Raw genomic sequence first — 25,615 nt, 5'->3', positions numbered from 1 at the left:
AAAGTCACCCAGGCTCCTACTCAGTTGCTACTTTAAGATGGGTGAGTGTGTAGGGCTCTTCCTCTGTAGGTCTCTCCTTGTGTTCTTGGGGAGTCCCAGCCTGCCCACTTGCCTCTACTCCTCAAGAAGTCTGAGCAGGCATCTGTGGCTTGTGAGCAGGTGTGGCTATGTGCTCTTTGAAAGTTAGGGTGATGGCCCCTTGGGCTTGAGGGAGAGCAAGAGGAATATATGTGAATAAATAGAGTAGGAAAACATGATGGAGAGGGGGTGGCCATGTTCCTGTAGATAGGATTCTTGGATTTTAGAAATAACCTCCACTCCACCCCCAACACAAATACACAACAGTGTAGTCTCTTGTAAGTAAGAAAGCACAATAAAACATTTCTTATAAAAGTATTTTTTAATAAATTGATGTATTTCAATGTTGTAACATGATAGCCCAATGCTATATCAAGGTAGCAAAAGTGAAGATTCCTGGTATTTTTATATAAACACTATGAATGACAGTACGTTTGCATTCAACTTCACAAGAAATTATCTTCAGGTCTATGAAGATTCTTTGACAGCTGTAACACCTTTTGATAGTAAAGATGTATGTGTATGGACCGAGTAGACAATTAAAGTCTAACAATTGAGCTGCATTCTTAAAACATACTGAAGAAAAGAGGATACAATGGCAGATGGCCAACTTGTTGAATAAATCTGAAATCTTTTAAACTTAGTCATTTAATGAAAATATAGCATGTATCAAAATTAAAGGGTATTTTACAGAAATGGAGCCATAAGACATACAGATTAGAACCCTGAAGCAGCGAATGTGTTTCTACCCGTTTTGTGATGGAAGAAGCCATGGAAATAGTCCTGCAGCTGTCTGTGGTGCTGAATCTCCCCATACACACAATGCTATCAATTGACTAAAACCAGAATTCCCTGCTCTGTACAAATGCTGGTGATGGGTAACTTATGCTATTGCTGTGGGTCAGAGCAATAGTTGGCTGGAGTTCAGGCGTCAAGTGGAGGCGCTCTAGGATTGTACACCGCCTTCTACACTTCCACAAGTCACACTTTCCAAAGCTGATGCTCCCTTCTTAGGGTTAAAGAACCCATAGGGTATTTAAAACAAACAGCAGAAACCAGAAACTTTTGACCTAATACTATTATTACCGTCTAACCCACCAGGAGAGATATGTTTCACTTGGTTACAACAAAAAGTATATTCCACTAAACTGATTGCATGTATATTAATAACTAGATTTTTGACATGAGATTTCTTCTTAGAGATCAGATTGAGAACAAGATTTGTTTCCTCTAAGGGTGAGGAAAAGTAGGTTAAATTAATTAAATTCATTCTCAATTTGAACTGTAGAGAAGGACCTTCAGAGATTTTCTGAAGTAACATATATTTCTTTCTCTCAAACTCAAGTACAATTAGATTGCAAGGAACCTCAGGTCCAGAATTTTATCTGCTGATAGTGTGGCCCAAGACCACTAATTATTTCTACAATGACCCTTTATACTATTTTTAAACTCCAAATGCTGCAGATGCAGATGAAAGTAAATACAACAAAATAACAATAAATTCATTTGTGTGCTGTGTTGCTGAAATATGGATAAACACAGATGGGATGTTTCTGTCTGTTCACCAAGAGGTATCCAACTAATGCCTAGTCCTGTGGGTCAGTACCCAGGTTTAAAACATGTACATTTGAATAGATTAGAAAACTGTAATCCGCATTGTTATAAAAATCCCAAGCCAACTGCATCAAACATTTCTTACTAACATGGGTTTTGGTACTTTCAGTGAACAACTTCCTGTTAGAGCTTTAATGTTTTTTCAAGTCAACACTTCATAAAGATCATATATTTCTTCTTTCTATCACATCTTTGAAAGAGGTGCTTAAATTACTGAGAGTAATTTGTAAAGACTTTCCTCTCTGGAAACAGAACAGTCAAAAAGTAGAGTGGCTTCATTTTCCTCAGGCCAATGCTTATAACCCAAGGTTTATTTTCCCTATTAAGAGGGTGTGCTTAAGTTGATAAAAATCAATCAAAATTAGCTTATGTAAAAGTTAAAAATGTAGTTTACTGAAAGCTATGTATCGTCACATAGAGCAATAGTAAATAATCGAATCTGAAAGTTTAAATAAATGTAAATAACTTCAAAACGAACAATATATATAAAGCTGAAGTCACTGCCTTGGATCATTTATATACTACATCCAATATTTTACCTAGGACATTCATTCTTAAGGCAGAAAAATTGAATTTGACATGTAATGACTTGCTTCTTACATCCAAGGGTCAAACTGGGAGTAGACTCGAGCAGACAGCTCTTCCTTGCTAATGAGGATTTGTCTGTGGCAACAGTTTCATTCTTAGAGTATGTTAGGTAAGAGACAGACATTTGAAAGAACATAGATTTGAGACATACAAATATGGTTTTAGTAAGAGGTCAATGAGAACAGGCATTCTATTATGAGGTGAAACTACTCCCAAGACAAACTAACAAACTATGACATACCCTTTCTGATATAGTACATAAAAAAGTATGAAATATCAAAGAATTACCTTTTTTGGGGTGTGTTTCTTTAGACTCTAGTTTTCAAGGTCTAGTATAAAAGGCAGCCTGAATAGTTAAGAGCAGTTGAATGTCAACTCAAACTGCTACTCGAAGGCTACCACTTAGGATATTCCTACCCCATCAACAAAAACCTGTGTGGGGAGGAAATTATAATGTATTAAAATGAAAGTGAAGCCCCTCCCCCAACACATGTGCAAAAACACTTGTCAGTTACAAGAAGACTATCTTCAACAAAAACATCTTAATTATAGAATCAGAGGCATCAAAGCCAGACAGACACAAGAACTCCACCCTGCCCAGGCGGATGGATATTTGGGATGAAACCAATGGTTCCATGGGCACCTTGGGAACTGTGCTACTCAGAGTGGGAGGAGTGTAAAAAGGAACTGACCCAGGGTCCCGAGCCCTCGGGGCTGTATGTGCTCCTTCATATCAGGCCAGTTTGGTTCTCTGCATCCTGGTGCCAAAAATGTTAATAAAACAAAAACAAGTCTAAAAGACAATTCTTAAGCAGGTGATGGTAACTATAATTGTGTAAGTACCTTTTTGTGTGCCTAAAATTTATGCTGTAGCTCTGGTATTTATCAGGAAGTGTACAAAGATTACCTGCCTAATTTTTGAAGACGAAGATTTTCTTCTTTCACGGTGGCAGAAGTCCATGCAAGATTTGTAAACAGCAATACAAAATACTGTAAACATAACTTAACAGAGCTTGTATAAAACAAGAAGTAACTCCAAATTTACAAGTGGGTAAAAAAAACTGAGGGCAGCTTCATACAAAGTTCTCCCTCCTGCGCCAAGTGATTTGTTTTTGATTACAAATATAATCCTGAGCTGAAAAACTGGGATTTGGGGGAGAGCCATCTTTGCATACGAAATATCCAAAGGATGCTTACTCTGTTTACTTTTCTCTAGTGATATTCAACTGCCAGTGACAGTTCTGAAGGTGTGACTTTGGAGACATTTATAGTTTAGTGTGGCGCCCGGGTCTGGAGCCTGCTGTAGCACTTGCCATGGCAGCAGATGCTGCAGCATCTTCTGCTTCTTCCAGTTCATCCTGGAGCTCTTGGCTGACACTAGACTGCAGGGCTGCAGGAGTGAGCCACTCCTTTGGGAGGCAACTCTGTAGAAAGGGTATACAGGAGCTGAAGTAGGCAAGTCGATTGATCCAGCGCGGAATCTCTTTGCCACAAAGAATCTACCGAGGAGAAAGAGTTCTGTATTAGGTAAGAGAGGTCAAGGTTATCTGGTCAACTGCCAAGGAAGCAGAGGAGAGGAAGAAGGTGAATGTACAGAAAAGCCACTGCAGACCAGCCTTCAGTGCTGTCACTCCTGGCTTTTGATGAGAAGCAGCTCCTTAACTCAGGAGCTTGGGGTCCCTTCTGTCAATTCCACTCCTTCCTTTCTGAAGAGCCTTGTCAAGCTGCTTACTTTTTACGTCTGTAAAATCTAGTTAATTCCACTGGGCTGCTTCCTTTCTTCCTTTCTTTCTTTAAAAGTACTTTGAACAACACAGAAGAGACACTCGTTAATACAAGATATTATTAGAGCAATTAAAGCTCCAGGCAGTTGGAAGAGTTAATCTTGGGTATTTTCCTTTTTCATAGATTCTTTACTACATTCCTCCAGCCTGTATCACCCCATTTTCCCCAGCCCATTTACTTCTGTGCCTGACCCACTTGTTTGAAAGAAGCTCATACTATTCCATAAAGAAATGTCCCCAGTGAATATTATGGTCAGAATAAGCCATGGTTTGTCTTAAAGCTCTAGTGCCAGGAGGAATCTCTTTCACCTGATGATCTGCTACATCTCTTTGCCCATTTATCATCTTTCTCTTGTCTTCAGTGCACCTAGAGCCCTTTCCCCTCACTTCAAACAGTAAGCTAGGTTTTTTATAATGCTAAATTTACTTTTTATTATCCTCTCCCTCTTGCACACAACCCTAATTGAGTCCCTGGTTCCACTTCCACTTTGGTGCTTTTGCCTCCAGTCATGCCAAAGATTATGATCATGTGATCTGAAATTGCCATCTTAAATATCTGTGTATCTTTAGTTAATGACCTTGCAAAGGAGTTTCAAAATATCTATGTCCAAAAATGAGTTAAAACTTAGAAAAAAGATGGGCATCAGTAATTATGCAACATTATCCCACCACCCCACCAGAGATTTAGCTGTACCCCTTAATGGTCACTACAGGTATTTTGAATAGGAAAAGTGAGATAATTTCACTTGAGGGAAGGGAATGTGTTCTGCTAATTTTTGATTATTTAACACCCATCCCAGTGCCTGAGAGTACAGAGAGGCAGACAGTATTTAAAATGTCTGAAGAATGTGTACACGGACTAGATCTGGGAGAAAAGGGGAAACAACCTTATATGATACCATTCCTGTCTACTCTTTTTTTTAAAAAAAATTTTTTTAAATTGTTGATGGAACTTTATTTTGTTTATTAATTTATTTATATGTGGTGCTAAAAATCGAACCCAGTGCCTCACACATGCTAGGCAAGGGCTTTATCAATGAGCTACAATCCTAGCCTTATCTACTCTTTTTTTTTTTTTTTAATGTGGTGTTAGGAATTGAAACTAGGGCCTTGTGACATCTGTCTATTCTTAAAAGCAGTGGTAAACCTGAAAGGTATTTAGGGATATCTACATACCTTGAGATTAATCAATTTGTGACTAAAAATATTTAATGTGTTAGCCACTGCTGTTTAAGTCATTTCCCTCATCATTCATCTTTTTGAGTGTGAATTTTATTCTTTCATATTTTTCCATGTGTTACAGGCAAAGCTGACTTCATCCCAATCTTTGGCTTGATTAGCCTGAAACAGTTACGTAATATACAGCCACCTATTTTCTAGATGAAATTTTATTGGAATAGCCATGTCTAACTCATTTAGGTACTGCTTCTGATTCTTGGACTATTAAGGCAGAGGCAGAGTTGAGACCATGAACAACAGTTCATCTATAAGCCTAAAATATTTACTATCTGGCTCTTAAAAAAAAAAAAGTGACAACACCTGGGTCAAGTTTTGAAAGCTTTGAGTCAAGATCTATTAGTAGGTCACTTAGCATTACAACCTGAATTTTTAAAACAAAACAAAAACTGTTGTTGATAGTGATGAAACTGATATTATATGTATAAACTGAGTCATAATATAAAATTTACTTCTTATATGGCTAGGATTCAAAAAGTATTTGTTTTAAACAACATGACCACTTTTGCTTTTAAGTTTCAATCCAGAAATCTCTTTTCTAGGAATCCATTTCAGAGATATACTGGCAAAAATAAAGAGTTATGCATAAGATATTCATTACAGCACTCTCTGCAATAGAAAAAGACTAAAATAACCTAAGTAACATTAATGGGAATTGGTTGAATAAATTGTGGTACATCCACATAGGACTATTCAGCTGAGAAAAGAAATGAGAAATTTCTCTGTTGCAGAATGAATCTAGGCTGTTTAGGAGTCCTTCCTTATCCATAGTTTTACTTTCCACAGTTTCAGTTATCTGTGGTCAACTGAGGTCTGAAAATATTAACATATGTCTTGAGGCCATGTTTACCTAACTTTTATTATGGTATACTATCCCAAATGTTCTATTTTATTTGTATTGTTAATCCCTTACTATGCCTAATTTATAAACCAAACTTGATCATATGGAAAACTAGTAGAGGAATTGTTACTATCTGTGGTTCCAGGCATGCACTGAGGCTCTGGGAATGTATCTCCCTTGGAAAATGGGGTATTGCTGTATTGCTAAGTTAAAAAAAAAAAAAAAAAAAAAAGTGAAGAAAACTGTGACTATGATGCTCCCAAAATATAATGTTGGGACAGAAGAACAATAACTGACATTCTAAATCAAAAAGAGAGAAAAGGAAAGGAATAAAGGAGTCATTTGTTCCAAATAATTTTGAAGTCCAACTGCATAACCTCCATAGGTTTCTCACTCTGCCCTTTTGGCCCCTGATCCTGTCCCTGGAGTCAAACTTTCTCTGGTCTATTTTATGTCTAGAATTTTCAGAGTCTCGAGTCTTGTTTTCATTTTGTCCTCCCTCTATACTTTCAGTCCAAGCTGCCAGTGTTCCTGTTAATATAAATGTAATAGGTCTCTTGTGTGTTGTTGTTTTGGGGTGGGGTGGGGTGGACGAGATGGGAGTACCAGGGATTCAACCCAGGGGTCTTAACCACTGAGCCACCAGTAGCCCCCAGACCTATTTAATTAATTAACTAATTATTTTGAGAACACTAAGTTGTTCAGGGCCTTGCTAAATTGTTGAGGCTGGCTTTGTACATGTAATCCTCCTGCCTTGGCCTCCTGAGCTGCTGGGATTACAGGCATGTGCCACTGTGCCCAGCAGACCTCCTGTTTGTCATGGGATCGCCTCCATTAGACAAGAGAATCCCTTTGCAGATCTTTTCTGGATAATTCATCGCTATTTTTGGTTTCTGCTGAGATGGTTGAAAGGATCCATGAATTATACATTTAATCCCTGTAGCAGCTGGAAAGGCAGTTCAGTATAACCTTAGACTTCTTTCTATAGCATGCTTTCCTAACAGTAAAGTTCTAGATTTTAGCATCTTTTGCAATCTGCATAGGATGAGGATTCCCAAATCATCAAGTAATGATTCCTTTTTTTGCTTACCAGTTTTCCCAACTTATCCATCTTTTCATGGTTTAATATAAGCATTAAGAAGAAAGTAGGGGGCTGGGATTGTGCCTCGCATATGTGAGGCACTGGGGTTCAATCCTCAGCACCACATAAAAATAACTAAATAAATAAGTACTGTGTCCATCTACAACTAAAAAATATTAAAAAAAAAGAAAATAGGTAGCACTTCTATATTTTGCTTGGAAATCTCAGCTAAATATCTGAGTTTACTGCTAACAAGTTCTGCTTTTCATACAACTATAAGGAAAAATTCAGTTAAGCTTTCTGCCACCATGTATCAAGGATACCCTTTTGTCCAGTTTTCAATAGCATGTTCCTCATTTCCTTCTGAGCCTTGACTAGCAGCACCTTTAATATCCATGTTTCTATTAATAGTCTATACAAGGTTAGGCTTTTTTCTGTCAAACACTTCAAACTCCAGCCTTTATATCTCCCTTAATAATTCTAAAATTATTTGTATGTTTTTAGGTATTTTTTATTATAGCACCCTATACTTCCAGGTACTGACATTTGTACTAGCACCCTATGGCTGCTTTAACAAATTACAGAAACTTGGTAGATTAAAATGTGACAAATAAAAAAAAAATACCATAAATAAATTAAAGTTCTGGAAGTCAAAGAAGGGTACAGGGGAGTGAAATGGAAGTTAGATTTCCATGAATATACTACCACATTTTTTAGATCTGACATTGGAACCATGGAAAGAATTTATATAAAACAAAATTAAACTTTAAAACCCTATTTCTTAAAAAAAGATAAACAGATAAATCTGCAGCTCAGTGGTAAAGCACTTGGCTAGCGTGTGTAAATCTTGGGTTTGATCTGCAAAAAAACAAAGGGGTAACAGAACAAAGGAGATTAATTCATTACTGAGTTGAGTTGGTGGTGAAACCAAAGAGAGAAATGATTCTAATTTACTGTGAAACATAAATTTGTATGTCTTTAATAAGTTATACTCTTAAGGACTGAATAAACTCCCCAAACCTATAACTTTCTAGAAATGATATTGTTGTTGGCTGCAGTGGTGATGCTATTATTCTAAAGCTGCTTTAGGTATGGAAAGATAAAACAAAATGAGTAATTATGTTCTTGTTGCTGACAACTTGGATTTTTTGACTTGAGATAGAGAACACACAGATATTATACTGATGAGGTTAAGTTAAAGCCCTATGGCCTGAATTTGTGGTAAAAACATTACCATGAATCTACAAAAAGTCCTACCTTCTATCTACTAGGGGAAAAAAGAAATCTAGAACCTACTAGCAATTTAGTAGTAATGAGCAGATTAAAGTTTCTAAGTATTTCTTATCAGAAATAAGCCTGGAATATCTTGTTATACTAGGAAACAAAAAGGTAATCAAAGATTATTTAGAACAAACCAGGAGCCTTCTCAAAGAGGATCCCATTGATCAAAGATGGGTCAAGAATAAAACTGGTAACCTTTGGAGAATTCTAGGGAGGGAACTGTTCCTAAAAACTACCTTTAGTTTTGATGATATGCTAAGAGTATTTGATATGCTAAGATACGTTAAGACTCAGCATGTAGTTGTAATTACAGCATGACAGTGAAAGGATATAAAAGAACATAAAACAAAATTAGCAAGGAAAAGGAACATGGGTAAAGCCTGGAGAAGCCTCTAGGTTTCCAATCAAGTTGAAAAATTGGTTGAGTCTTTGTTTCAGATAGAAAAACAGGTTGAATTTTTTTTTTTTTTTCAGATGGACTACTCAAAGGCAGTGAGTTCCAGTTCCATCTGTTAGATTAATACCCTTCAGAGTGTGGATGACATGTATAGGTGTTGTGTGGGAAGTGCAGGAGCTGAAGCCACCCTGCTGTCTTGCAGTGAGCAGCAAGGTGTGTGCACAGGGTCAGCAGTCTGTATGAATTCCAAGTCATGTAGAATTTATAAAGGCAGCATGGAAAGGTTTTCTTTAGGAAGAAGCATATTGAAAGACAAAGACTCAGTATTGAAAGACAAGTCTTCTTCCTTAGAGCCTCCTCAGGTACCAGGGTTTTGGTTTTTTGATGTTGTTACAAAAATCAGTATGTCTCATTGAACATTATAACTTCACATCTTAAAAATGGTCTCTTTACTTTCATTGAGACCTTTTGTCTGAAAGGGACATATTAAAGAGGTAAAAGCTTTTATAGGAAAATATTTTTATGTACTATAATCAGAAAAGATCCATCTATCATTCTGACCCATTAGGGATGGGTCAGAATTAAATCCTGAATTTTCAGAAAATTTCAAAATGGGTTTATAGAATCGTCTGCTCCACTTTCTTCCTGATAAATATATTCACTGAATAGCCAATAGAAGATTATTCTGTTTCTGGGGAAGTTACATTTAGTAATCATCTTACTAAGGTATATGTACCAGGAGAAAGGTAGAGGTGAAGGAAGAAAGCTAGCTATCAGTACACAGCAATTAATCTAGAAAGTCCTTAGATTAGACTGCAGTGAAACATCCATGTGAGGAGTGGGTGCAGGGGTCACAGTTCTGGTGATGTGGGATTTCCCTATTCCTTGTAACTTTGGGCAATAATCAAAAGTCAGAAAGGCAATTAGTCCCTGTACTAGAAATACCCAGCTAATTAACAGCTTGATTTCACCAGGGAAGGCCTTTCCTATGGACACCTGCAAATGGCCCAGATGGTTCAGCCAACATTCATGTTAGAGCCTCACAGAAGGGTGTTCTAAATCTACAGTGATTTCCAAATAGAAGTTTGTTCCCTGAGTCTGTACCTTTCAGTTTAATTCAGCTTGTGCTGAGGCCAAAACAATATAACAATCAATGTCAGGTTTTAGTTTAAGAACCAAGTCTAGGCAATTAGGATCTGTGAATTCAGGATACCAAACAAACAAAAAAGCTGCCAAAAGATGTGAGAGGGCTACACAGCCAAGTTTCTAAGTTCAAGTGATTAAATAAGGTTTTCCTAAGCCCTTTTTAAAATCTACTAAAACATAGGCACATCATAGGCATATTGGGATGGTCAATCACCATTAGATTTTATAAGTTTATTAACAACTGAAAACTGCTTTTAAAAACTTTTAATAATATTTACATCTGGAGAGTGTCTCTATTTTCATGTTCTTTCTTTTCCCAGTTGCTCCAATAGGCAAACAAAACAAAACAATAACAAAAGAATCCCCCCCCCCCGCATCCAGTAAAAATCATGGGTCATGCAGACATTTTTTGCTTTTAATACTCAAAGGATTTAACTTCCATCTACCCTACAGCAGCAAACAAGGAAGTTGTCCTACTAACACTTTCGCTTTGCAATATTCCTTGGTGAGAAAATCCCTCTAGCACTTGTAAAATTATAAGCATGAAACATTTTACATCAATTTCTATCATATATTCATGATTCAATAAACCACAAAATACAAAACCATTAAAAAAAACAAAAACAAAAACAAAACTTCCCTACTTTTTTTTTCCATTGCAAATGTATTCAAACCTCTAACAGTAAATTTAGTATTTACAGGTTTAACATAGCTGCTTTGGGAAATTCTACATGAAATTGTGTGGGTGGGTGTGCATGTGGATCTCAGCAGCAGCTAGGTTGATGGAACATGTTGCTAGTTCTTTTTCTGGTATTGGGGATTGAATACTCTACCCTAAGTCTTTCTAAGTTGCTGAGGCAGGCCCAGAACTTTCGATCTTTCTGCCTCAGTCTCTTGAGTAGCTGGAATTATAGGTGTGCACCATCACCCCAGGCGATATGTTTGGTTTTTTGTTCCCTCCTCCAGACTAGTGCCTAAGGTTTTTGTAGGGTCCTGGTCATATACTTTGCTAATCCCTGTGGACAGAATCTAGAACAAAATTCTAGATTCCTAGATAAAAAGCAAGTATATACCATAAACCAAGTGATTTGTGTAAATAGCTTAGGTGCAATGAAGTTACTTCCACCAGTTCTAGAAACTGAGAACCCTCCTGAAATCCAAGTTTCCAGACTGGGGGGGTCAACATTATAGGCAGGCCTTTCTAAGGACAGTAGTCTGGGATGTTAATTCACTCCTGCATAGAAACTGACTTTTTTTTCCTTTTTAATTTATTATTTTTTATTAGTGCATTATAGTTACAGATAATATGGGGTTCATTCTGACATAATCACACATGCACGGAATAAAATTTGTTCCATTTCAGTCCCTAGTACTTCTTTCCCTCCACTTCCCAACTTATTTTTTGAAAACTAATAAGTAAAGAAAAAGAAACAAAGATCTATCCTGTTTTTTCTATGTGGACTATACCTCACTCACAGTGCAGTTGAATGAACTTTGTTTAGATTCTGATTCAAACTTAACTATTAAAAAATCATGACAACTGGGGAAATTTGAACATTGTATAATTGGATAGTATTAAGGAATGAACATTTTTTTTTTAGGTCCAATAACTAACATTTTGATGTTAAAAATAATCATCTTTTAGAGAGTTATGAGTGAATATTTATAACTGAAATAAAACAATATTTGGGATTTTTCTCAAAATCTGAGGTTGGTCCTGGTATTCTGGAGTGGGGAGCTCATAGATGAAACAAAGTTAGCCATAAGTAATAATTTTTGAAGCAATAACAGGCATATAGGACTCATTATTATACTATCCTACTTTTATATATATTTAAAAGTAAAATAGATTAGGCCAGTGGCATTTAGTTATGGTAATGCTAATGACTATTTTAGAATTGGCCATTCACCCCAATTTCAGGAAATATGGCCTGTTTTTGGAAGAGGAGGATAAACAGGGTTGGGGGTGGAGTTTCACTGTTTCTGAGAGAGAACCAAAGGAAGAGACAGTTTTTTTCATTCACTGGATGTTGTGCCTAATATTACTACAGCTACCTGAAAACTGTAAGGGGAGCCACAGCCTGAGAGCAGAGTCAGTGGTCTAAGGATTGCAGTTTCAAGAGATGGAAAGACATTAGGGGCCTCTTGTCACATTAAAATTGAGACAGTGACCGTATTGACAGGAAGCCTGTCGTATTCTGGACTTCGTGTTTTGGGAGATAAAATGTTTCCTCTATGTTTAAGCCAATCTAAATCAGATTAAAATGGATCTCAGTTATTGACTAAAGGTTGGCAAACTTTTTTTGTAAAGGCCCAAACAATACATGTTCTACATTTAATGCCATAAAGTCTTTGTTGTAACTACTCAATTCCCATTGCAGCATGAGAGCTGTCAAGGTAACAGGGAAATGAATGAACATGGTTGTATTTCAGTTAACTTTATAGATACTGAAATTTGAACTTCACATATTCTATATGTGTCATTATTTGAATATCCCTGTTTTGATCTGTCAATAACTGAAAAATGTAAAAACCACCTTAGTTCATAGGCTGCACAAACATAAATGGCAGGCTGGTATTGGCTAGCAGGCTGTAATAGTTTGCTAATCCCTGTGGACAGAAAGTACCTTTACTGCTAACATTGTATTTAAATGGTGATCATGCTTAGAATTTTTGGAACGTCTACCTAAAAGTACACATATAAACAATCAAATATAATTGCCGATGATTTTGTCTCTCTGCAACTGGTTATATGACACACACCTCCTCAACTATGTTGTTAATAATGTAAAAGCACAACAGTTTTATTACCTGTCTTTAAAGGCCCTAATATTAAATTTGTTTGCTTCCATTTATATGGGGTTCACTAAAATAGCTTCTTATATCTCTTCCCATTTGAGTTCTAATTTCAGCACTGCCAGAAACAAGTTGGGTGGCCTTGGTTAAATCACTTAACTTTCTTCATAAAGAAAACATGAAAACTGTGGCCTACAACGATGGCTCCCAACCTTAACATGGTTTCAGGGGCAAGTCAGGGCTGGCTGAGGTGGTAGTATAGGTGTTCAATAAAGTTACCAATTTATTTGGGAGAGAGAACAAATCAGAATCAGAGGAAGTAATAATAAAGCCCAACAAGCACTTGAATAAGAAGTCAGGATCTAATGAGTTCTTCATAACAATCTTTGATATGTCTTTTTCTAATTGGAGCCCATTTCCTTGCCTATAAAAGGAGAACAATGAATTAGATGCTATTATCTCTGCCCATTTTAACATCCTATGAATCTTTGAATGCATTCCCTAAAAATGTAATATCTGAAGTAAAAAAAGCTTACAACTGTGATGTGACTACGGAGGCTGAGACAGGAGGATTTTAAGTTTGAGGCCAGCCTCAGCAGCTTAATGAAATCTTCTCTTAAAATAAAGATTGAGGATGTAGTTCAGTGGTAAAGTACCTGTGGGTTTAATCCCCAGTACTGGGAAGGAGAAAAAAAGCAGCTCAGATCCACCTGCCCTCCCTTTCCTGAAAATCAACTAGGTCACCTCTACGGTATTAATACAAGTACTAGATTATTGGTAGTGCTTCTCAAACTTTTATTTTCATGTGAGTCATCTGAGGATTTTGTTAAAATAAGACCTGGATTAGTACATTCATAGTGGGGCAAGGATACCACGTTTCAAAGTCATGGGTAATACTGCTAGCTAATGACACATACTTTGGCTTGCACAGTTACAGATCCCTATAGCCCTCTTCGAAAGCAAGGCTATAGAAGCCATGAGGCAAGTGAAAAAGGCCAGGAGCCAAGCATTTCAGTAGAGAGGGTCACTGAAATAGCAGCTCATTTTCTCCTTTACACCTTCCACAATTTCTGTGTTACCTTGATGCTGTCACTGTAATGATCTGAGAGATAAAGTTGGAGTGCCATCTCAAGTGCTGTTTAATTCTCTAGATCTTATTTTATAATCTTCTTTATTCCTTCCCTCCACCTTCTCTTTATGGTCCTTTAATTTTATATAGTTTTGGTCTTCTGCTTGGGATTCAAGGATTGGAAAGGCAAGTGCCTATCATAGGTTTGCAGAATAAAATCAAGATAGGAGAAATGAATTCTTGTTAATAAGAGCCAGGAAAAAAAAATTCATGTTGGCAACTAAAATTTAGCAAAATTTTAAGCCCTATACTGAATTTCTATATTATAACCTCATTTTAAAATTTATTCTTCACTTGGCAAGTGAAATTCAGCAAAACCCTAGTAGCTAAGAAACAGAAGTCTTGGCATTTCTTTTTATTATTTATTTTTTAGTTGTAGATGGCCACAATACCTTTGTTTTATTTATTTATTTATTTACTTATTTATTATGTGGTGCTGAGGATCAAACCCAGTGCCTCACACATGCCAGGCAAGCACATTATTAATGAGCTACAACTCTAGCCCGGCATTTTTTTTTTTTTTTTTTTTTTTAAAGTACTGGGGATTGAACTCAGGAGCAATCGACCCTGAGATCTCAGATCTATTTTGTATTTCATTTAGAGACAGGGTCTCACTGAGTTGCTTGGCACCTCGCTGTTGCTAAAGCTGGCTTCGAACTTGTGACTCTCCCTGTCTCAGCCTCTGGGATTATAGGCATGTGCCACTGCATCTGGCCAGCATTTCTTTTTTTAAAGTGAAAATTTCAGGTAAGATATGTTTGGATCTTAAATATCCAAAGGTTCATGTGTTTGGTCACCAGTGTGAGGTGCTATTGGGAGGTGGCAGAATCTTTTAAGATGTGGGTCCTATTAGTAGGTTATCAGGTCATTGGGGGTATGTTCTTGAAGAGGACATAGGACCTGGCCCTCTTTTTCTCTCTCTGCTTTCTGGCCACTATGAGATAAACAGCTCAATCCACTACATGTTCCCTGTCATGATGTGCTATGCTGCCATAGGCCCAAAACCAAAAGGGCTGACCTACCATGGACTGAAACCATGAGCCAAAATAAACCTTTCCTATTTTAAAGTTGTTTTTCTTGGATATGTGTCACTTCCAAGGAACATTAACATGATATTGCAATAAAATGAGTAAGAATAAGAGACAACTACTTGTACCCTGTCCTGATGGTAATGGAATGAAAAGAATTACCATTTAAAGATGTACTAACTCTGAAGTTGCCAACTCAGAAAAGATCATACAAGAGAAAGAAATACAAATACTATTTTTCATACAACAAGGTAATCAGAAAAAGAAATGAAACAAGATTGAATATAGTGGGACAGCAAGTATATTATTATTATTATTTATCCAAAGAACTTTTAGAATAAAATTTAATTTACCTCTGATAAAGCTGAAGAAAAGTGATTGCAGTTTTTATGCATCAAATGATATGCATTGCCTTTATATTCTTTTCCCAGTTCTTCTACAATTTTTTCTATATCATCTTCTAGGAAGTCAGTGCTCCCTAAAACAACAGCTTCTCTTAAAGAACAGAAAGAAAAGATAAAAATGAAAAAATGGAAGAAAAAGAGAACATAGCTGTGTGAGGTTCAGTTATTTATAAGCATATTTAAAAGCTTGTTTATTTCCAGGAATGTTATGATTGAAGTAATAAATCAGGATCAATAAGACTAAAGGTAAATGAAATATTTTTAAAATTTCAATTATTTTAGCTCCAACTTTTCCGCAACAAGCTTGAAGTACAATATTTTCTATATTATACAAATATACAAGTTGTCTTCTTTATGAAACAATATATGTCATTAGAGAACGAGTTCCATGCTAAAAATATTCTTGCTTAATTATACTCATCAGCAAAGGGCTGGCCATATTTTCACTTAGAAATAATCTTTTAACTTATCTGCTGCCACTATGCAGTGAGATGAACTGTCAAACCTGACTACGTTTTTAAAAGCATTATAAAAAATATGAAACAAAAATAACCAGAAAGTACTACCCTGGAAAATGCAACAGACATTATTCATTCAGTAAAAGGCAGAATTCTAGTCAGATACAAGGTGTCAAAGAAAGCTGAAAATAATTAGAAAGTTGTTTTATTATCAAGCAGTTTTGCTTAAAGGAGACCTAAGGAATGGATTCAAGATACATTATAGCACTTCTATACCTAAATGGTTTGATTCAGTGGTAAGCTAAGAGTTACAACCTTGCAGTAAGCCCTGTACTGAACTTCTGTATGTTACAACCTCATTTTGTTATTATTTTTCACTGGGCAAGTTAACTATCATAGGCCCACAAGTTTCTTTTCTTTTCCTTGGGTACCAGGATTGAACCTCTGAGCCACATCCCTGTCCTTTTTAAAAATTTGAGTCAGAGTCTTGCTAGGTTGCTTAGGGCCTCATAAAGTTGCTGAGGCTGGTTTTGAACTTGTGATCTTCCTGCCTTAGCTGTCTGAGTCACTGGGATTACTGTAGTTGGTCCACAAGTTTCTTTAAAGGTTCTTGAAACTAAGATTCTAAATATTAGTATAAATTATTTCTCTTTAATTAAGAAATAGAAAATTTGATTATTAGTATTTACATTTTCATTGCTGTTTATCACTTGTAAGGCTCTGGAGAACACTTATTTATTTATTTATTTTTCAAATGGGGCTTGAACCCAGGGGCGCTTAACCACTTAAGTCACATTCCCATTCCAGTTTATATGTAGAAACAGAGTTTCACTAAGTTGCTTAGGGCCTTGCTAAGTTGCAGAGGCTGGCTTTGAACTTGGGATCCTTCTACCTCAGGCTCCCGAGCTGATGGGATTACATACATCCACATGTTTGAGGTTTATCATTATACGTGACACCTGTATCTTAATTATAGTTTCCAGGCTAATCAGATGTTTAGTTATTTCAAATGTATAGTGTTACTTTCATTGGGAAGATGAAGGTATTTTAAATAATGATAGGTAGGTCACAATAAAACTTTTCCCGTTTTAGGAGATGGGGACTGATAATTGGGTAGGAGTTTTCTGAGGCAGAACCTGGGTTATACAAGACACAAATATTTAAAAACCAGACAGAATAACCTATATAGGTCCTGAAGAAAACCAATAGAAGTTTATTTTAGACACTTTATTTGACTAATTTTCACCTTTGCAAAACAACTTAAATAAATACATACACATATATTATGTCAGCAAATAAAACAAAGAAACATTTTAACTTTTTAGGTTTCAATTTTAAAGAATGAATTCTATATGCCTAAAGAACAAGCTTTGGTTCCTAAGACAGTGTAATGAAAATTATCCTCCCTACTTACTTAAATTTAAATGTTTCTCCTAGTTCAGAAGCATTTCCTGGGGAAATTTCAAATATTCCAGAAAAAGGATATGGATGGCCACCATAAGCAAATTCTGCAAAGAGAAAACTCATGATTTTTAGTATTTATTACATAAAATTTAACCAGAATGCTCAATTAGCTTTAATCAATGATGAGGATAATAACATCTAAATATTTTTCAGTTTATTAAATGCTTTCATGATCATCTCATTTAACTATTACTGGTAGACAAACAGTTGTCACAAAGATCTGAAACTTGAATAATAAAAGATACTCAAAGGTAATCTTGACTATTATATTTACTTTGTACTCACAAAAAAGGAGCGTGACTAACACTCAAAAGTGAATAGTCTCTCTGCAAAAGCATCATGCCAAACTAAGTAGATGGTCAGCTCAGTGTTTTGTCACTTTTCAAATTTACACTTGAGTGGAGAAACTGTCTAATGGCATGAGTTTTCATGGTTCCTGGGATCAAGACTGGATTTATGCTGGAGTAAAGGTGAAACATCAAACCTAAAACAGTGAATTTAATTCCCCTTGTTCCAAAAATAAGCTATCAAAATTAACATATACACCCACCCCTCATACAGTCACACTCTGCACAATAATCTTTTAGCTAGGAGGACACTGCATGTATGACCACCTCATCAGATATAAATTCTCCTCTAGAACAAAAGCAGAGAATAGTTTCAAATCAGAAAGGAGGAAAAATTTCTGACCACAGTTCTATTTTCTCAGGCAGATTTTTAAGTGGTTAAGTCTTAGTAGATACAAAGAATTCCAAACAATATTTAAATTAATCTCATCACTTAAGATTTATTAAATATAATCTTAAATGGTCTTAGATCAAAGCATAGGAAAGAACAAGGCAGATACTAAGTATACTCTGGATTTAGATCTTTCAGAAAAAAATTACATAGATGAGAAAGTATTTAGCATTCAATTCTGAAATATAAATTTTAAATTTTTAAAAATATTTATTTTTTAGTTGTAGTTGATCACAATATCTTTATTTATTTATTATTTTTATGTGGTGCTCAGGATTGAACCCATGGTCCTGCATATGCTAGGTGTGTGCTCTACTGCTGAGCCACAACCTCAGCCCCAAATTTCACACTTTTTAATGATAGAATTTTATAGAGATATTGTAGATAATCAGATTGGACATAAGAAAATCACATCTAGATTTAACTCTTTCAATTATAGTAAGGAAAGACAAAGATCCACTTATTCTTTTATAAAAGAAGCAATCATCCACTTTCAAGAATATATTTGGTCATAGTTTTGCTATGTTTACATGGACATGTTTTGAATCATGCTTCTAATTATTCCTAAATCATTTTATGAAGAGGAACAATAATTATGCAGGTAACAGAACAATGGCCCAGCATATAAGAACATTTGGGTTCAAATTTTCAAATTCTTTCAGCAGGTTTGAGCCTCAGTTACTTCATCTGAAAAACAGAAAATGCTACATGCCATCAACTACTGCACAGTAGTTCATGTGGTTCAAAACTTGATGGCACTTTAACTGTAGCATATGAACCAAAATTTCAATCAAGAAGGAATACAAGTACAATTTTGGTGAAAGCCACACAAATCAAGAGAACAAATGCACACACCATGATAGCACCTATAGCAATACTCTAATCATTAAAACTTTCAGCCCAAACATCTCATTGTTTCTTGGGATTATTTGTAGGTGCAGCCTTTCAAATAAAATGGAGCTTAAATAGAAGATCTTTATAGCTCAGATTTAATATGCTAAACTGTATCTAGAGGAAGCTAATGTGGAATAAAAAAGGGGGCAGGGCTGGGGATATAGCTGTGTGCTAGAGCACCTGCTTAGCATGGACCAGGCCGAGTTCCATCCTCACCATCAAAACAAAACAAAACAAAAAACAAACGGATTGGTACATTTAAGAAAATGGGTCATTATTTATTTTAGCTAAAGCTGACATGTAATCTCAGGAGTAACTCTGAGAAAGCCATAATAACATTCTTAGAGTTTATAAAGACTGTTTCGCTGATGTAAATACGGGCATTTCTGCTGTAGATTAAGTTTATGCTTCAAACTGGTATATTATCATAACCCTCATGAAGTGGGCAATGTGATCTATCTTAAGGACAGATCATTACTAGTTACCAGTTACAACCTGATCAGGAATAGATCATCTTTTACCGAAATAGATCATCTTTTACCGAGAGTGGGAACCAGAACAAAGAAAAAAGCTGTTGAAAACACAGCTGCTTGGTTTAAATAGCTCCTGTCATGTTTATCATAATGAAGCATAATAAAGGTAACAAGAATGAAAAAGGCTGAGTTTATGACAAAGGCCATCATTCTTGAGCAAAATCTAGATGTAATCTAAAGCAGGATTTGCTCAGCAAAGTCTTTAGACTTTATAGATGTGTATTTATAGGTTTACAAAACCAAATTTATTACTGAAATTCCCTCAGGAAATTGGTATTTCAAATTTGACATTGTCTAACACAACACTTTGTTCCAGACAAAATGATTGTTTTCATAATGCAAAGTTTCTTAGGGACTCTTAACAATACACATTAGAGCAAAACAAACTATCATAGTAAAATGATCTCAACAGGGAAGTATTTTGTTAACACATAGTATTTAGAATAAAAGATGATAAAATGAATGTACACCTCTGTATTTTGAGAACTTTCTCCCTAGATACATTCTGTTTTGGAAAATTTTCCACAACAGTACAAACAAATATGGGGATGTTCCCTCCACCCTCACTTCACTTTCTGCAATAACATATGGGAGTGGTTTAAAAAAAAAAGAAAAAAGTTATAATTATGATTTTGCAATTTTTTAAAGGACAAAATATTCAGAAAAGTATTTAAACTGTGTGTACACATACCTCTTCCATATACTTCAATTCCTGAATGAAAAACTCCAATTCCAATAGATGAGGTGTATTCATTCATCCAGTACTAAGAAAAAAAACAGAAAAGATTCCAAATATCCATTCATTTACAACTCAACTACACATTATAAGAAGCATGTAATCTCATTTCTTAGTATTTTCCTTTACAACTCTGAAACTCCCACGATAACAACTCATTTGGACCCATGCATGTCTTTAAGGTTTGTGCCACATCTCATCTGGAAGGCCTTCCTTATCTAAAGCTTCGGACATAAGCAATAAAATATAAACCTGGTTCAGGTCGGCAAAAATTTTACATAAAATCTCATCTGTCAGTGCTTTTTAAAAATATATAATGTCTGCTTTTGTTATCTATTTTTCTTTAATTCTAAGCTTTTAGTTTCATTCTCTAATGAGCTCTCTGAAGGCAGGGATATTTTATTCTTTTCAACAATCACTTTATGGCATGTGTCATATATCCTGACCTGGCCTAAACTTTGACATTGATAAAGAACAGGAATAAATAATATGAAGCACAGAGGTTAGAACAATCTTCCTATCATTGGCATAAAGAAAAACTTCCTAGAAAAGGCACTATCCAAACTGGGTCTTCAGGAACAAATGAGATTTCTCTAAACAGAAAACTGGATGGATTGGGTAGGGGAAGAGGAAAAAGAAATGCTAGGAAGCTGGAAGGGGAAAGGAAATGTATATAGGTAATACGATTCCAAATTACCAGACAGGATTAAAACTAGAAGGGGTAGTAGTTAACAGCTCATTAAACAAGAGGGTAACACTTCAACAATATTAAAAACCTATTTGATTTCTTCTGGTTTAGCAGATAGATAACACATCTTTAATTTTTATAAGTTTATTCAAGTCTTACTTAACCTTGGCTCTATATTCTAGCAAGTTTCTCCCAGGTCTGGAAAACTATACATTCTCATATTGTTGGAGGAAGCATAAATGGAAAAGTTGATTTTTCCCCCTTTTAAATGGGAATAAAATTACATGATTAGAAATATTTGACAAACAATAAGGGACTTTCCCAACTAGATATCAAAATATTCATTTCAACAATATGGTCTATTGCAAGAACATCCTCAAACAATCCTTGTATATATATAAAAACATGGTGTATAATACAGTATTTAAAATTAATGACAAAGGATAAATTATTAAAAATGTATTGACAAAACTGATGAGTAAAAATGAACTTCATGTATCCAAAAGATTTTAGTGTATCTACAAATAACCATACACTAGAATAAAAGATTAGAAAAAAATGCTAGATAAGAAAGGCCAACCTAAATAAAGCGAAAAAACCTAGAACTTATAGGGAAAAACATCAAAAGACATTTAATATAAAATGCACAACTTTTTATTGTGTAAAACTATACATATAATATCAAAACATAGAAGGGGAAAAATTTAATACATGTAACAAAGATTAATATGAGACTTCAAAGTGTTCTTCCCTATGTGAACCTATTGGATTCCTGATTTTAGACAGTCAGAATTTGAAAAGCAAGTTAGGAAAGTGAATCAAAGCAATTTTAAAGGGAGTATATCACTAATGCATATAGGAAGAAATTTCATAAAACATTTACCCAAACATATTTAATACCAGAATTTGGGCAGTAAAAGTTCAGACAGCCAAATATACCTGTAAATAAAACCTCAACTAGAAAAAAATAACTCCTACAGATGTGAGCAATCTTAGAAGAAATTAGTAGTCAACCAAAACGAAGTAACAATCTTACTAGTAAACAGAAAAACATTAAAAATGTTAATGGTGTTGGTAAAGACATGAGGAAGACCTTGCACAAGTGCAAATCAGTAAGGGCTATTTAACCATTTCACTTCTTGGGATCTATTCTATAGATCAACATGCAAAGACATCTTCTAGAATATTAACTGTAGTTGCCTATAATACTAAGAAAGTAGAAATAATCTAAATATTTATCATATCTAAATGTATCTATCATACAATTACCAGAAGGAATAAAGTAATAATATATATGGATGTTGAAAAATAAAGATCCACAAAAAGCTGGGCACAGTGGTGTATGCGCATGCCAGGTGAGCACGCTCCCGCTTGAGCCACATCCCCAGCCCCTATTCTTTTTTTACATTTTTTTTTCAGTGTCCAGGATTGAACCAGCGGCACCTAACTACTGAGTCATACTCCCAGTCCTTAAATTTTTATTTTTTATTTTTGAGACAGGGTCTTGCTAAGTTGCTTTGGGCTTCTCTAAATTGTTGAGGATGGCCTCAAACTTGCAATCCTTCTGCCTCAGCCTCCTGAGTGAGTTGCTGGGATTACAGGCATGCACTATCAGACCTAGCCTGGTGACTATTAAGACAACTAAATGCAATGAATAAACCTTGACTGGATCCTATATTTAAAAAAAAAAAAAAAGCAAACTAAGGAGACCATTATTGGGACAACTGGGGGAAAGAAGAATATAAGCTATATAGTAGATAATATTGCAGTAATTAAAAATTTCCTGGGTGTGATAAAAGTACTGTGTTTAGGCATAGATTGTCTTCTCAGAAAACACATGCTAAAGTAGTTAGAGAATTACTGTGTTTGTGATTTACTTTCTATATGACTCCCTTCTATGTATATGTATAAGAAAACGAATACAACAAAATGTTAAACACTAATCCATCAAAGTGAAAGGCATATAGGTTGTGCTTTTCTTTCACTTCTGTAGGTTTAAAAATTTTCAAAATAAAAAGGGGGAGACTAATGAGAATAATTTAGTCCTTTGTTTCCTTAAAATAGAAGAGATAACTTTCTAAGTTTCTCACTATCTTCCTATTTTCTCCCCCATTTCAAATTAAGAGAGCAGAAAATACCACAAAGAATTAGCCTGGTTCCCTCTTGTCAGTGGTTTCCTTGGCAGTCAGCTTCTAGGACTCATATCCCTCCAGCCCCCACCATGGAGAAATCCCATTGTTTATACACCTTGCAACCAATACTTTGCTACTGCCTTCCTTAACAATAACACTAACAGGATTTTTGTTCTGGGAGGAGACAGCTCTATTTTAAAGTAGCTTTTCCTCTTTTTTTCATATGTGCTTCTTCAAATACAGAATATTTCCCCCTAAAAGAGATATATACATAATGGTTTGCATGCAATAATTGAAAGGTTTCAAACTCCATTTCCATTTACTGTTTAGAATCACTTAATTTTAACAATCTTTTAATTAAGCAGTATACAGTTTCTAAAAGTGCTTTATAACATATTTCTATACAGGGATACAGGGAATCTAAAATGTTTTTTTAAAGATTTTCATGGGAAAAAATGGTGACTTTTGGCAAGAGTTGATTAGATGGAAACGCTCTTGTCAGAATGGGGACCGTGAACTCACAAAATTTTTATTTTCTTCTTTTTTTTACAAATTAGTTTCCTCTATTCTCTTCTCAGGGATCCTACGCTTAGAATTCCCTAAATGTTGCCTGGGTACTATACGACTTCAGTTGGAAATTTCCTTGCATTCAAGACCTCACATTCAGGTTGGAAGAATACAACTCAGTGGTAGAGCACTTTTGTTGTGAGTGTGGGGTTCTGGGTTCAATTCTCAGGACTGCATAAAAGAAAAAAAAGAAAAAAAAGGACTCTGCATTCTAAAAACATGGTATGTGTTGACACATCTTTCTGTTAAATGGAAGAAACTTATGCACAAGAAAGAAGGTATCTCCCTAAATTTGGTCAGTACTTTCAATTTACTATAATTAGCTCTGGCCTATATAAAGTTGCTAAAGAATTTCTGAGTCAGTACAATTTAAAAAATGAACTGTACAATAAAGTACAGTACAAAAAAAGTACAATAAGAAATGAATAGCTTTGCAAGTAGTAGTATTTTCTCCATTTTCAGATAGAAAGCTGCACAATCAGGCCAACTATTTTGTCCAAGGTTATAGAAAGCCTACAAGTTGATAAGAAAGTATTTTTAACCCAGATAATCCTTTGGGTAGAATTAAAGACCTATGATGTACACTGCCCACATCTAGATTTTTCTTTTTTGATGGCTCTTTCAATACTCTGGGCTAGGCAGAAATTAATAATGTTACTTATTCACTAGTAGCAATAATAGTTCTTTGTTTTTTCACATTTTCTTTGAATTTTCTATCTCTAGCAAGGCCTCTAAATTTTAAGAGGTAATCTTTTTTTAAAAAATATTTTTAGTTGTCAATGTACCTTTATTTTATTTATTTGTATGTGGTGCTGAGAATTGAACCCAATGTCTCACACTTGCTAGGCAAGCACTCTACCACTGAGCTGCAACCTCAGCCCAAGAGGTAATTTCTTTGTGAGGTTAAAGTAACTATTTACTTACTGGTTGGAATTAACCATCTCTATGAAGAGATAGCTCTACTAGCCTAACAAATATAAAGAATTATAAGGAATACTATAAACAATGGAATGCCAAGAAATTATATAATGAACAAAATGGGCAAATTTCCTGGAAAGACACAAACTACCAAAACTAAATTGAGAAGAAACAGAAAATCTGAAAAGACTTCAAATGAGAAAAATGAGCTAGTAATTTAAAAACTACCCATAAAGAAAAGGCCAGGACCAGATGATTTCATTGGCAAATTCTATCAGATTAATAAGAATGAATACCATTTCTTCACAAACTTCTAAAATATAGAAGCGAATGCTTCACAATTCATTCTGAAGCCAACATTAAGTTGATATTGAAGCAAAGATATCACAACACAAATAACTCTTATAAAAATAGATTTAAAAACATTCAGCAAAATGCTAGCAAATCAAACCTGGATTTGACAAATGGGATTTATCCCAAGAATGAAGGATTTAACATTAAAAAAAAAAAAAAAAGAAACCAATGTAATAGCCCACATCTCAACAGATGCAGAACATCATACTTAACAGTGAAACACTGGATACTTTCCTTTTAAGATTAGGAAGGATGCCTGTTCTTGCCAAGTTTATTAGACATGTGCTGGCGATTCTAGCCAGGGCAATTAGAAAAGAAAAAGTAAAAGGCAGAAGGATGGGAAAAATGAAGTAAAATTTTACTTATCTTTGCAGATGACATCTTATGTACAAGAAAAGAGAGAGATCCACTGAAAAACTATTAAAACTAATAAAACAAGTTCAACAAGGTTGTAGCACAAGTAATAAAACAAGTTCAACAAGGTTGTAACACAAGATCAATATTAAAAAATCAGGGCTGGGGATGTGGCTCAAGCGGTAGCGCGCTCGCCTGGCATGCGTGTGGCGCTGGGTTCGATCCTTAGCACCACATACAAATAAAGATGTTGTGTCCGCCGAAAACTAAAAAATAAATATTAAATTCTCTCTTTCTCTCTCTTTAAAAAAAAAAAAATCGAACTATTTCTATATATTAGCAAATAACCCAAAAATAAAATTAACAGTTATTCCAT

General features: G+C 35.2%; 1 protein-coding gene across 1 annotated transcript in view; it reads right to left on the bottom strand.

The window, feature by feature from the left end:
- Positions 1-381: 381 nt before the first annotated feature.
- Positions 382-25,615, bottom strand: part of Desi2 (desumoylating isopeptidase 2) — a 49,908-nt gene continuing 24,674 nt past the window's right edge. Inside the window, exons 2-5 of the mRNA XM_076831701.1 lie at positions 20,182-20,254; positions 17,276-17,369; positions 15,353-15,494; positions 382-3,779 (exon numbers count right to left, since the gene is read on the bottom strand). Coding sequence (XP_076687816.1) covers positions 3,546-3,779; positions 15,353-15,494; positions 17,276-17,369; positions 20,182-20,254 — 543 coding nt within the window. The 3' untranslated portion in view covers positions 382-3,545. The remainder of the gene's footprint in view (positions 3,780-15,352; positions 15,495-17,275; positions 17,370-20,181; positions 20,255-25,615) is intronic.

The sequence above is a fragment of the Callospermophilus lateralis genome, chromosome 13 (assembly GCF_048772815.1).
Source record: "Callospermophilus lateralis isolate mCalLat2 chromosome 13, mCalLat2.hap1, whole genome shotgun sequence".
Taxonomy (NCBI): Eukaryota; Metazoa; Chordata; class Mammalia; order Rodentia; family Sciuridae; genus Callospermophilus; species Callospermophilus lateralis.
Note: the sequence above shows the minus strand (reverse complement) of the source record. Positions and strands in the feature narration are given on the sequence as shown.